The sequence below is a fragment of the Chiloscyllium plagiosum genome, unplaced genomic scaffold, assembly GCF_037043375.1.
Source record: "Chiloscyllium plagiosum isolate Xiang-an unplaced genomic scaffold, Cpla_swu_hap1 HiC_scaffold_13, whole genome shotgun sequence".
In the NCBI taxonomy this organism is placed as follows: Eukaryota; Metazoa; Chordata; class Chondrichthyes; order Orectolobiformes; family Hemiscylliidae; genus Chiloscyllium; species Chiloscyllium plagiosum.
This window is the reverse complement of record NW_028270151.1, coordinates 85426864-85440339: the sequence shown is the minus strand read 5'-3', so window position 1 is coordinate 85440339 and position 13476 is coordinate 85426864. Positions and strand designations below refer to the sequence as shown.

Below are 13476 nucleotides of genomic sequence, written 5' to 3'. Positions count from 1 at the left end.
CATCGACGTCAGGCTCACCAGTCTATAGTTCCCCGGCTTGTCCTTACCATATTTCTTAAATTGTGGCACCAATTTAGCATAGTTGAAAAAATTGCACTGTGTTTACCTGGTGAGCTTCAGGCACATGCTCCAGGTGTGATATTGATGTATCACAGTGCCATACAGTAACACATTCATCCACTTGGCTGTTCAGTGTGGCAACACATGACAAGCATTGTGCCAACAGAAATGTGAAAAAGGCAAGACAAGGCTGAGATCCTGTACACATCTAAGAAAGTGCCAAGTGAGCACTAAATACTAGGCAGGGGTCAGAGCTTTGGTGAAAGATCCAGAAGGGACGAGAGAATTCTTTTTAAAATGACTTGTCAAAATTTGAAAGATTGTACTTAGAAAGATGATGAGCTCTGATTGCAAATAACTTTTTAAAATTGAAGGCTTATGGAAGAAAGAAAAATGATGTGCGCCTAATGACGACTGCACTTTTGAAAAGCCACCACAGGCCCACTTGCCTGCTGCAAGTTGAAGATGCTAATTAGGCTCAAATAGCGTCCTCTGTGACTGCAACTGTGATACATAATTTCCTCAATCTCTCTGCAATCTTTGACCTGGTTGACCACGCCATTGTCCTCCAAAATTGTCATCGGTTCAGTTGCATTATCATGTATTCATGTCATGGTCAAGGCATTTTCAGCAGCATCATCTCTTCCCACACTGGTATTTTTCATTTTTTATATTATCAACTTCCTCTTTGCCATCTACATCCTATTCCTGTTGGAGTTAGATTCTACTTGTATGCTTTTAACAGCCAATTTTACCTATTCACCAGCTCTTCAGTGTATTGCAGTCTAACACGAGTCTTGGTTTTCTTTCATTATAGGGTCATAAGGTCAACAGCATAGAAGCAGGCCCTTTGGCCCACCGTGTCTATGTTGACCAACAAGAACAAACTACTTTATCCCATTTAACTCCACTTGGTCCACAGCCTATTGTATCCTGGCATTTTAAGTATTTGTCCAGATGATTCGTAAATGTTGCAAGAGTATCTCAGGCAGTACGTTCCATATTTCCACCATTCTCTGGGTGTAACTATCTTTCCTCTGATTCCCTCTAAACCACCTACTTCTCACCTTAATCTTTTGCCTTCTAGTGATAAGAACATCTGCAATGGGAAAGAGGTTCTCATGATCTACCGTATCTATGTTTAATAATTTTATCCTCCCACAATCCAAAGATGTGTAGGTCAGGTGATTTGGCCATGCTAAATTGTCCCATAGTATTAGGTGTGTTAGTCAAGGGTAAATATAGGGTAGGGGAAAGGGTTTGGGTGGGTTTCTCTTCAGAGGGGCGGTTGGGCCGAAGGGCCTGTATCCACACGATAGAGAATCTAATCTAATCTAATCCAATCTAATGAGATCCACACCGACCCCTCTTCAGCCTTGTTAGTTCTAAAGTAAACTAACTCTGCCTATCCAATCTCTCCTTATGACTAAGACTTTCCATCCAGGTTCATCTTGATGAATCTCTTCTGCACCCTCTCCAGTGCAGTCATGTCCTTCTGTTAGTGTGGCAATCAGAATTATGCACAGTATTCCATCTGTGGCCTTACCAATGTTTTATAAAGTTGTAACAAGGCTTCTTGCTCCTGTATTGTACATCCTGTCTAATGAAGGCAAGTATTCATATACATTCTTCACTACCCTATCTGCTTGTGCTGACACCTTCAGAGATCTATGGACTTGTACATCCCGAGCAACCTACAACTCCTATGTAAATCCTTCCCTTATTAGACCTCCCAAAATGCATTGCCTCTCACTTAAATCGGGAAGACTCAAGTCATCGGTTACAGCCCATTGCAATAAACATATCTAGCCCCCTTCATAGCCACTGTCGGTGTAACCTTTTTGTAACCTCTCCAAACTATCAAATCTCAAGTTGAGCTTCCAATTCCATTTTCACACCTTTAATGTCTGCCTACATCCACAATGTAATATTGTTCATCCACATTTCAGTCTGTCCCTGAAACCCATGTCCTTGTCTTTGTCACCTCCAGACTCTAGTCCCCCTCACGTCCATGCCCATAAATCTTCAGTTTATCTTGTCCAGTCTGACAGCACTTGACTGTGCTCCCATCAATTCTCCATTCCTCTAAGTCTTCCCTCGTCTGAATCCATCCTTCCTTTGGGCCACCATTGATTTGATTTATTGCTATCACATGTGTTGAGGTATAGTGAAAAGGGTTGTCTTACGTGCTTTACAGGCAGATTGTATAGTACAAGTGTATCAGAGTAACTGTGCAGGATGCAATGTTACACCTGCCAATAAGATGCAGAGTGAGAACAGCATTAACGGTTAGAGGTCCATTCAAAAATCTGGTAACAGCGGGGAAGAAACTGTTCTTGAGTCTGTTTGGACATCTATACAAACATTTGTATCTTTTGCCTGACAAAAGAAGGTGGAAGAGCTTATAACTGGTGTGGGAGAGGTCTTGATTATGTTGGTTGCTTTCCCGAGGTAGCAGGATGTATAGGTGGAGTCAGTGCATGGGAGGCTGGTTTCCTTGATGGTCTGGGCTGTGTTCACTACTCTTTGTAGTGTCTTTCAATCCTTGGGCAGAGCAGTTGCTACACCCCTCTGTGATGCATCCAGATTCTGTGGTGCATTTATAAAAAATTGTAAGAGTTTTTATGGCCTCTTACTTCCAGCTGTCTAGTCTCCACACTCCAGAATTCCTCTCTGAATCCCTTTGAACATCTGTCTCCCTCTCCTTTCAAATTGATTGTGCAAGCTGATCTTTTGAACAGTCAAGGCAAAGGAAGGTATTTTGTCTAATTGTACTCTTTAATGTCCTATGGGATGTTTTCCTAGATTTCTGAAAGGGCTGGACAGGATGCTTAATAAGAACCCATGATTTTGGGGGACGTATATGAGCATGGACAGAGGATTGGCTAACTATTAGAAGATGGGTGGGATTGGGGAGCATATTTTAGGATGCTAGAACATAGAACTGTACAGGTCCTTCAGCCGAGCATTTATCCTAATCTAAGATCAACCTAACCTACACACCTCTCAATTTATTACTGTTTATATGTTTGTCCAGCAGTCACTTAAATGTCCCTAATGTATCTGACTCTACTACCACCGCTGGCAGTGCATTCCATACACCCACGACTTCCTGTGTAAAGAACCTACCTCTGACATCTCCCCTATACCTTCCTCCACCTTAAAATTATGACCCCCCCATGACTGCTATTTCTGCCCTGGGGAAAAGTCTCTGGCTATCTACTCTATCTACACCTCTCCTTACCTTGTACACTTCTATCAAGTCACCTTTCTTCTTCTTCCTCCTCCTCTTCAGTGTGAAAAGCCCAAGCTCACTCAACTTTGCTTCATAAGACAAGCTCTCTGATCCAGGCAGCATCCTGGTAAATCTCTGCACAATCTCTAAAGCATCTACATCCTTCCTATAATGAGGCGACCAGAACTGGACACAATATTCCAAGTGTGGGCAAACCAGGGCTTTATAGAGTTGCAGCAAAACCTCGTGGGTCTTAAACCCAGTCCCCCTATTAATGAAAGCCAAAACACCATATGCCGCCTTAACAACCCTGGCAACTTTGTGGGATCTATGTCCGTGGACCCCAAGATCTTGCTGTTCCTCCCCACTGCCACGAATCTTGTCTTTAACCCTATATTCAGCATTCAAACTAGACCTTTGAAAATGAATCACTTCACACTTTTCCAGGTTGGCCTCCATCTGCCACTTCTCAGCCCAGCTCTGCATCCTGTCAATGTCTTATTGTAGCCTGCAGTAGTCCTAGACACTATCTACAACACCACCGACCTTTGAGTCATTGGCAAACTCACTAACCCACCCTTCCACTTCTTCATTTATTAAGTCATTTATAAAAACTACAAAGAGCAGAGGCCCAAGGACAGATCCCTGCAGGACACCACTGGTCACCGACCTCCAGATGAATACTTTCCATCCACTAGCACTCACTGTCGTCTTTTGGCCAGCCAATTCTATATCCGGCCAGCCAAATGTCCCTGTATCCCTTACCTCCTAACCTTCTGAATGAGCCCACCATGGGGAACCTTATCAACTGCCTTACTGAAATCCATATACACCACATTCACTGCTCGACCTTTGTCAACTTGTCTCATTACATCCTCAAAGAACATAATAAGCCTTGTGAGGCATGACCTGCCCCTCTCAAAGCCAGGCAGACTATCTTTAATCAAACTATTTTTTTCCAAATAGTCATAAATCTTATCTCTCAGAATCCTTTCCAGTACCTTGCTTGCTGTAAGACTGGTCTGTAGTTCCCAGGGATTTCCCTGTTCCCTTTCTTGAACAGAGGAACGACATTCACCTCCTTCCAATTATCCGGTCCTACTCCTATGGAAAATGAGGATGCAAAGATCATCGCAGAGATGCAGCAATCTCATCCCTCGCTTCCCCTAGTAACCTTGGATATATCTGGTCTGGCCCTGGGGATTTATCAATCTTGATGCTTCCTGGAATTTCCAGCACATCCACTTTGTTAATATCAATCTGTTCAAGCCTATTAACCTGGTCCACAGTGTACTTACTATCAACAAGGTCACACTCTCCAGTGAATCCTGAAACAAAAAACTCATTTAGGGCCTTCCATACCTCCTCAGACTCCAGGCACACGTTCCCTCCCTATAACCCTGATCGACCCTACCTTCTCTCTGATCATTCTCTTATTCCTCATGTAAGTGTAGAACACCTTTTGGGTTTTCCCTAATCCATCCCACCAAGGCTTTCTCGTGCCCCCTCCTAGCTCTCTTCATTTTTCAGTTCTTTCCTAGCTACCCTGTAATCCTCGAAAGCTGTGCCAGATCCTTGCTTCCTCAACCTTAAGTAATCTTCCTTCTTCCTCTTGACAAGAAGCTCCTCTTCTCTTGTTATCCAAGTCTCCTTCACCTTATCATTCCTTGCCTGTCTCAGTGGGACAAAGTTATTCAACACTCGCAATAAGTGCTCCTTGAATAGACTCCATGTTTCTCTTGTGCATTTCCCACAGAAAAATTGTTCCCAATCTATACTCCTCAGCTTCTGTCAACCAGCAATATAATTTCACCTCCCCCAATTAAACATCTTCCCATAGTGTCTGTTTCTATCCCTCTCCATGGCTTTGGTAAAGGTGAGGCAGTTGTGGCACTGTCACTGAGGGGTCTGACCTCTGGCCTGGTTCGTTGCCTAGCACCGAATCCAATATGGCCTCCCTCACTCCCTCTATAAAACCCTGGTTAGGCCTCACTTGATAGCTGTATTTAGTGCAGTGGCAGAGTCCCAATTACTTACAATATATGTTAATAACTTGGATGAGGAAATGAATGTGGTATCAGCAAGTATGTAGATAACACACAAATGGGTAGGAAGGCTAAAGGTGAGGATGACGCAGGCTGTAGATGGTTATAGACAGGCTAAATGAGTCGGCAAAAACACAGTAAATGTAAGAAAGGAAAATATGAGGTTATGCTTTTCATGAAGATTAGAGGAGCTGATTATTATTTAAATAGGGAGGGGGTGGCCGAAGATTACCAAATGCTGTAGCACTGCAGGATATTAGGGCCCACATGTAGGAAACAAAATGCAAGTATCCATGTTCGGTGAGTAATAGTGAGGGCAAATTGAATGTTGCCCCTTATTTCAAAGATAATGGGAATCTTACTAAAATTAGACAAGGTACCAGATCACAGCTGGAAAATTGAACAGTTTTGGCCCTCTTACCTAAGGATAGATATTCTTGCATTAGAGGCAGTCCAGAGAAGGTTCACGAGGTTGATGCCAGGCATGGGAGGATTTTCTTAAGAGGTGAGGTTGAGTAGACTGACCCTGTACATATTAGAGTTCAGATGTACGAGAGGTGACTTTTTTGAAACATGCAAGATTTCTGTGGTCCTTGACAGGGTTGATTCCCTTTGTGGAAGAGTCTAGGACCAGAGGGCATAAACTCAGAGAAGGAGTCACCCATTTAGGGGGAATGAAGAATTTTTTTTTTTTAACAGTAGTAAATGTGGAATTCTTTAATGCAGAGGGCTGTTGAGGCTGGGCCGTTAAGTGCTGAGATGGACAGATTTTTGATCAGTAAGGGAATCTTCCTGGTTGGGGTTATGGAAATAAGGGCTATGCTGTATGACTCTCACTCTTTGGCCGAAACGTGGAGTTGAGGATTATCAGATCAGCCATGATCTCAATGGGCCATACAGCCTGCCTCTGCTCCTACATCTTAGGGTTCCTTTGAGAGTGGTATATAACTGTCAAGGTGCATATTTGAAGAATGGACTCTTAGGTTAAGATACTCAAAGTAGCTTCAAGTTAACAATGTTTTGTGGGGAAAAGATTGAAGAGGAAAACCAACTCTTAATGTTTATTAGCTGAATATCATGTTATCCAAGGATTTACTCTGTAATTAATTGGAAAAATGTTCAATTTTGGACTTCTCCTTATGTCTCTTTTTTTATTTGTTTCCTTAAATACTGACTGGCACAGACAAGTTTGGAACATGATGTGTACAGCCGCTTGGCTTCATTACAAGAAGGACTGATTCCAAAGAAGAAGGCGGCTGCAGATGATGACATGCATCGAATCAATGAGCTGATCCAGGTATGTGGATGTTTCATATGAGCTGCTTGTTCAGTAGCCTGGAAACTCCACAAAGGCACCACCTCTGGATTGTTAACATCAGGCTAAATACAGACCTACGTTAGACTTCTTTAAGAAAGTCTGGTTTCTTTTCAGAAAGCTGTTCTGGGAGTGCGTCAAAACCCATATCAATTTCCATTTCAGAGGAAAGGGGCACCAGCTGCATGGTCCTCTCTAAGCCGCTCACCATCCTGACATGGAAATGTATCACCAACCTTTCACTGTCGCTGGGTGAAAGACATAGTCATACAGCATGGAAACAGACCCTTTGGTCCAACCAGACCAAACAGACAATGTTCATAAACTGAATTAGTCCCACCTGCCTGCACTTGGCCCACATCCCTCCAAACCTTTCCTGTTCATGTACTTATCCAAATGTCTTTTAAAAATTGTAATCATACCTGCATCTACCACTTTCTCTGGCAGTTTATTCCACTCTCAAAACACTGTGTGAAAAGAGTTGCTCTTCATGTTCTTTTTAAATCTTTCTCCTATCTTCTTAAAAATATTCCTCCTAGTTTTGAACTTCCCTACCTGAGGGAAAAGGCCCTAGTCATTCACCTTATCCATGCCCCTCATGATTTTATAAATCTTAATAAGGCTTCCCTTCAACCTCCTATGCTCCAGTGAAAAAGGTCCCAGTCTTTCTAGTCTATTTTCATATCTCAAGTCCTCCATTCTCAGCAACATGCTGGTAATTTTGTTCTGAGCCCTCTCCAATTTAACAATATCCTTCCTATAACAGGAGACCAGAACTGCACTCAATACTCCAGGAGAGGCCTCAACAACATTCTGTACAACTTCAACACACCGTCCCAACTGCTATACCCCAAAGGTCTGAGCAATGAGGGAAAGTGTGCTAAATGCCGCTTTAACCACCCTGTCTACATGTGATGCAAATTTCAAAGAATTACCTTCCTGAACCCCTAAGTCTCTCTGTTCTACAAGACTACCCCAGGACCCTTGCATTAATTGTATAAGTCCAGACCTTGTTTGTATTATCAAAATGCAATACCTCTCATTTATCCAAAGTAAACTTCATCTGCCACTCCTCAGCCCATTGTCCCAATTGATCAAGATCTCTTCGTAATCTTAGGTACTTCTTCACTGTGCACAAAACCACCAATTTTGGTGTCATCTGCAAACTTACTAACTATGCCTCCTATATGCTCCTATATAAATGACAAACAAAAGGAACTCCCTTCCCTAGCAGCATTGTGGCTGTACCCAAACCGCATGGATTGCAGTGGTTCAAAACGGCAGCTTACTGTCACCACTTCCAGGCAGTTAGGGTTGGGGAACAAATGCTGTCCCAGGCAGCGACACCCACATTACACAAATGAATTAAAACAAGTATGGAATGGAGGAGGTACAAATGATTGATCCTCATCAGTCCGTGTGTGGTGTTAATAAATACATTACACAGCAGTGCCGAATGAGATGAAGCAAGGAAATCAGAAAGTCCATAAGTTTTGGAGCTTGTTGGAAATGAGTTGGAATAAGATTCTGCAATGGTAGCTTGCTGTCCAGGCATGAATAGGATATACAAGTATCTGGATGGGATCTTTTAACGCCAGAACTATCTATATCTGTGTTCCAGCATTATTTATGAACTTCAGAATACATGGAATATTGTAAGTAACTGAGGAATGCTGTAAGGGGTGTCAGTTCAGTTTTACAATAAAACTGGCAATAAATAGTTGATGTCAATAAAGGTAGTCGGGAAGCTGCTGGACTGCTATGGAAGCTGAAAATGACCCCAACAGATTCACTAATGTCCCTTAGGAAAGGAAGCCTGTTGTTTTGCACATTCTGGGTGATTCTTGCCTGATCTCTGGGAATGTCAGGTGGAGGTTGGTGAGGCTATCTGATGTTCTGGTCGCCTTGTTATAGGAAGGTTATCATTAAACTGGAGAGAGGTCAGAAACAATTACCAGGATATTGTTTGGAATGAAGGGTTGAGGGATTTTTGTTTTCACTGGAGTGTTGGAGGTTAAGGGCTGATGCTATTGAGGTTTATAAAATCATGAGGGTCACAGAAAAGTGAATGGCAAAGGGTCTTTTCCCAAGGATGGGCAAGTTCAAAATTAGGGGGCATATTTTTTAATGTGAGGAAAAAGTTTTAAAAAAGGACATGAGGGGCCAATTTTTTTTTAGTACAGTCATTTGTGTGTGGAATGAACTGCCAGAGAAAGTAGTGGATGCAGGTACAGTCACAATGTTTAAAAGACATTTGGATAAGTACATGAATAGGAAAGGTTTGGAGGGTTAAGGGCCAAGCGTAGACAGGTGGGACTAGTTTAGTTTGGGAATATGGTCACTGTGGACCAGTTGGACCGAAGGGTCTGTTTCCGTGCTGTATGACTCTATGACCTAGTGAACCACTTGAATGAATTAAGCCACCACTTGAGTCAGCACCTTTAAAGGGGTTGTTCAGAATGGGAAATAAATGTTGGGTAGCTAAATCAATAAGTCCTCTGAATGAAGAATGAAATGAATCGGCTGTGCCATGTAGCTGGCTGTATAGAATTGCCCAGGGTAAGAAATTAGCTTGGTTGATGGAGAAAGTATGTATTATTTCCGATGGGTTCAAGGTAAATGATAAATGTCGTGGCCTTGCATCCGGACTGAATAAACTGAGAGGCCTCAAACTGGACAACATGAAATATAGCAGATCTTAATCTCTTTCTTAAACAAAGGTCAATGGAATGTATTTATCTGTTTTCACCCTTCTTTCCTAACACACACCCTTAGCACAAAGTATTCGATAATTTTCACCAGTGTTGCATCTGATATTTAGTTGTGCTGTTAAATTTTGTACGTAATGGGTTTTATTTATGATGTTACTCTGCTGTTCTTGATGTGGGTATTTATTTCTTAACATCTATCAAACTACTTTTGTACTATTGTATTCACAGGGAAACATGCAACGCTGCAAACTGGTTATTGACCAGATCACCGAGGCCAAAGATACCATGATGAAGGTTCTGGATCATAAGGATAGAGTTCTGAAGCTCCTCAACAAAAATGGCACAGTCAAAAAAGTGTCTAAATTGAAGAGGAAAGAAAAGTCCTAAAACATCATGTTGGATAGTATCTGTTTTAAAGCCACTGTATAGATGTTTAGTTTGGTATCTAAATAAAGCCGAGATTTGCAGGTGATGCATAGGTTCTACAGAACATGAACAATGCTGCAGTGTGTCCAGGGGTCACAGCAGAAGAAGCACTCACCTTCCCAAAAGCGCTTCCATTGTTGGTCAGACAGTGATAGATTGATTTGTAAGCCCCCATTCCCCTTTGAAAATCATGAGTACCTACAAAAAGGTTTTGATTTTGACCCAATTTGAAACCTTTGATACCAAGGAAATATCCTCTGAGCTAAAAGACCAGGGCTTCTTCCTCCCGTGCTTTTTTTTAGCCTTTGTTAACTACTTCGAAACAATAAATTCACACTAACCTACAGTTTTTTCCTGTTAACTTTGTATCTCTGGGGTGTGAATTTTGTACTAATGGATTATCCATTCCTCTGAATTAGCGACAGTTCATTACTTCTGTTGGTTTACAGAGCAAGAGAGGATGCTAATTCACTCATCTCGATTGGTGACCTTGGTCAGTTGCTGGAGTTAAGAGGGCTGGCTGTGGAGCAGATGTGAAGAATGATTCGTTCCAACACCTACTGTTAGTGAGCATGCAAGTGCAATGTAGGTGACAGAGGAAGAAGTCCCCCAGTCAGAGTTTGTGTTCCTCTTCTACAGGTAGAAGAGGTTTGTATCTTAGGGTTGCTTTTATGGCTGTCCTTTGTGCTTGTTGAATGGGACTCTCAGTCCTGAAAGTTCAGTGGTCTTCTGTGATGACTGGGAGTGACTCAAGCTACTGTTTTCTCAATGAGAAAAAGAAAATCCCTATAATTTCCATTGCTTTAATTTAGGGGAGAAAAAGGTGTTTGCGAATCAAACTCATCTGCTGGTGGGCCCTCACTGTATTGAGAGTTTGGTGTGACTCTTGACAGGATGTACAACAGAATTGTAAATCTGTTACAAAGAATAGCTTTACACTTTTGGTCTGCAGAGGAAGTCAGTTCTCCGCATCTCTTGCTATCTCACCAGGCTGATTGGAACTGAGTGCTGCATTGTTTCAGCTGAGTTCTCAGTTTCTCCCCACACCAGATTCCTATGCTGGTGAAGTACAGAGTCTTACCATGTGATGGTCTTTCTAACAGAACTTTTTAAAAAAAAGTGGAATAACTGAGATTTTTTAAAACAAAAATGAAAGCTCGCACATTTCTCGTTAGACTTGGCAGCATTTCTTCCTTCCCCACACACCGCTTGCCTCTTAGCGCAGACTCGATGTGTTTGGTGTTTGACCAGTAGTGTTTGTACTCAGAAGGTTCAGTAGGTAAAGCCTGGACTACTGCTATTGTGAAGTGAGTTTGTGTGAAATGTTTGTAGTTTGTGTTGCAGTTTCTTGTACATATACACTTGGAGATCATTAATAAACAGTACAAGCTTTTATACCAATAATGCAAATCTCTCTGAAAAATCTGATGCTCTGTGAATTGTATAGTTTTTCAGTGTGTATCTGTCTGTTTGTATTTTCCAAAGCTCGTACCATGTCAGAATAGCGGCCATGTTACCTGTCTTGTTTGCTGGTTTTTGAATCTCCCTAGCTTACTGATTTGGTCACAGTTATTGAATTTGGGGAAGGTATTTGGCCTGGTAACTAACTGAAAAGTAAGTTTGGGCTAAAGTCAGTTTTTCTTTGTCTGAGGCCCATGACCATTTTGTTGCTAATGATTTTGTGAGATGATCAGTGTCAGCCAGTTCCTCAATTCTTTGCCTGCAATCCGTGCAGTTTTCCCAAGGTTTGCATTTATATTCTTGGAGCTGTGATCAGTGCTCAAGATACAACACTGCACTTGGCTTGCTCCCTGAAAATGTGGTTAATTGTACTGTAGTGAGGCAGGTCTCTGAGACATAATTGCCTATGCACACGGAGTGTCTTTGGGTTGAGTACTGTTAGAGCTGACTAACTATATTTCAAAAAAACCAATAATTTCCTTGATGTCCAGTTTCATTACTGTTCCCTTGCAATTTTTTTCCAATTAACACTTTTTCCATCCCAAACACACTCCTCAACAGCAAGTGTTGTATCTTTTCCAATATCTCTCTCTCTCTCTCCTTCGAGGTGTATTTTTAATATCATTTTTACTTTATAGTAATAAAGGTCAAAGCTATGACTTTGAACTTCACAGTTTAAATATTTATTTCCTTTTGTATCACTTCAGCTCCTAAAGGGTGTATTTTGTCTCTTTCAGTGCTACTTTTACAATTTGACTTCATTTTTCCCAGTGGGCTACATTGTCAGTACTTTGAGATTTTTGCCTTACTGGGAGATGACCCCTAACCCCAATGATATTTCCATCCCTCAGGGATACTGCATGTAAGACGTAAGACTGAAGCTGGAAACTTCTTGCAGCCACCAAATTTAGCAAGTGTGAGGATGGTAATTTGTCACAGAGAGAAAGGAGACACCGCTAGTCTGTTGGGAGGCTTAGTGAGGGGGTGAAATTCTCAATGTTGCCAAGGGAGCGGGGTGCTGATTATACTTAGCATGATAGCACAGCCCCCTTTGACTTTCGAACACTCCACAAGCTCCAGCATTTGATCAAAGCAGTGGCTAACGTCTCGCTATCTGAATCCAATATGCATTCGACTGTCACCCAATTCGCTAGTGAGGAGAAGTGTGTACGGTGGTGGGAATACTTTGCAAATTTCCACTTCTGATTTACCCTTACCTAGGCTGCTTGAAGTACAACTGCAAAAGAATAGAAAATCTTCCTGTGCTACAAGTAATTGTCTTAGTTAGAGCAGTATCCATGTGCTGTAGGAATAAGGCTGCCTTTGATCTGGTCGTGACACAATATTAGTACATGATATCAAAAGCCATGTCGCTATCAGTTCTCCACTTTGTCTTACACCCCTCTTTTTAAAAGAAAAAGCTGCAGGGCAAGACAATGTGGCTCTGCCGTTCAATCTACATAACACAACTGCTCCTTTAACTCCACATTCCTGCCTGATCCACAGACCTGAGATTTGTTGATGCCTGAAGGTTGACTGATTTCAGTTTTGAATGTACGCCACCTGGGCACCTGCAACTCTCTGCAGCTGAGAATTCCAAAGATTCACAATCCCAAGTGAGTAAATTTCTCTTCAACTCAGTTCCGAACGGTTGGTCCCTTATCGTGAGAGTGTGGCCCTCCAGCCAGAGGAAAAATCATCTATCTTGTCAAACCCTCTAAGAATTTCATATTTCAGATTCTAAATTCTAGAGAATATGGATTGATACTACTATTTTTTCCTTATCACAGGAGTTAATTTAGTGAAACATTTGTACCCCCTTTTAAGACCAATACCCTTCCTTGGGTATGGTCACCAAAACAGTGTTCAGCATTCCAGGTGTGATCTCTTTAAAGTGCTGTGTAATCAAATACTTCTTTACTGTTAACTGTTACTGTAAGAGAGTTGGGGTAAATACCATTTGCCTTCCTAATTTCTTGTTGCATCTGCATAATTGCCACTTCCATGATTCACCTTGCATATGAACATTTACTGAGCTTCTGTTTTCGAAACCATTGTTTTTACATTCTTTCCGCTAAAGTGAATAATGCAACACTTGCCCAGTATACTCTTTGCCAGTGCTGCACCCAGTGACATTACCAATCCACATTTTGCAGCCTCTTTGTCATCAGTCCATTTTCTCACCTAGCTTTGTATGGTTACCCAACTTTATTATAGTTGGTT

At 41.8% G+C, this 13476-nt stretch overlaps 1 protein-coding gene across 2 annotated transcripts in view; it reads left to right on the top strand.

The window, feature by feature from the left end:
• LOC122555711 (histone deacetylase complex subunit SAP130-like) overlaps positions 1-11919 on the top strand; it is a 62067-nt gene extending 50148 nt beyond the window's left edge. For both annotated transcript variants that reach the window (XM_087993863.1, XM_043701758.2), the window contains exons 20-21: positions 6524-6637; positions 9595-11919. In XM_087993863.1, the coding sequence (XP_087849989.1) occupies positions 6524-6637; positions 9595-9753 (273 nt within the window). In that variant the 3' untranslated portion in view covers positions 9754-11919. The remainder of the gene's footprint in view (positions 1-6523; positions 6638-9594) is intronic.
• Positions 11920-13476: the final 1557 nt, after the last annotated feature.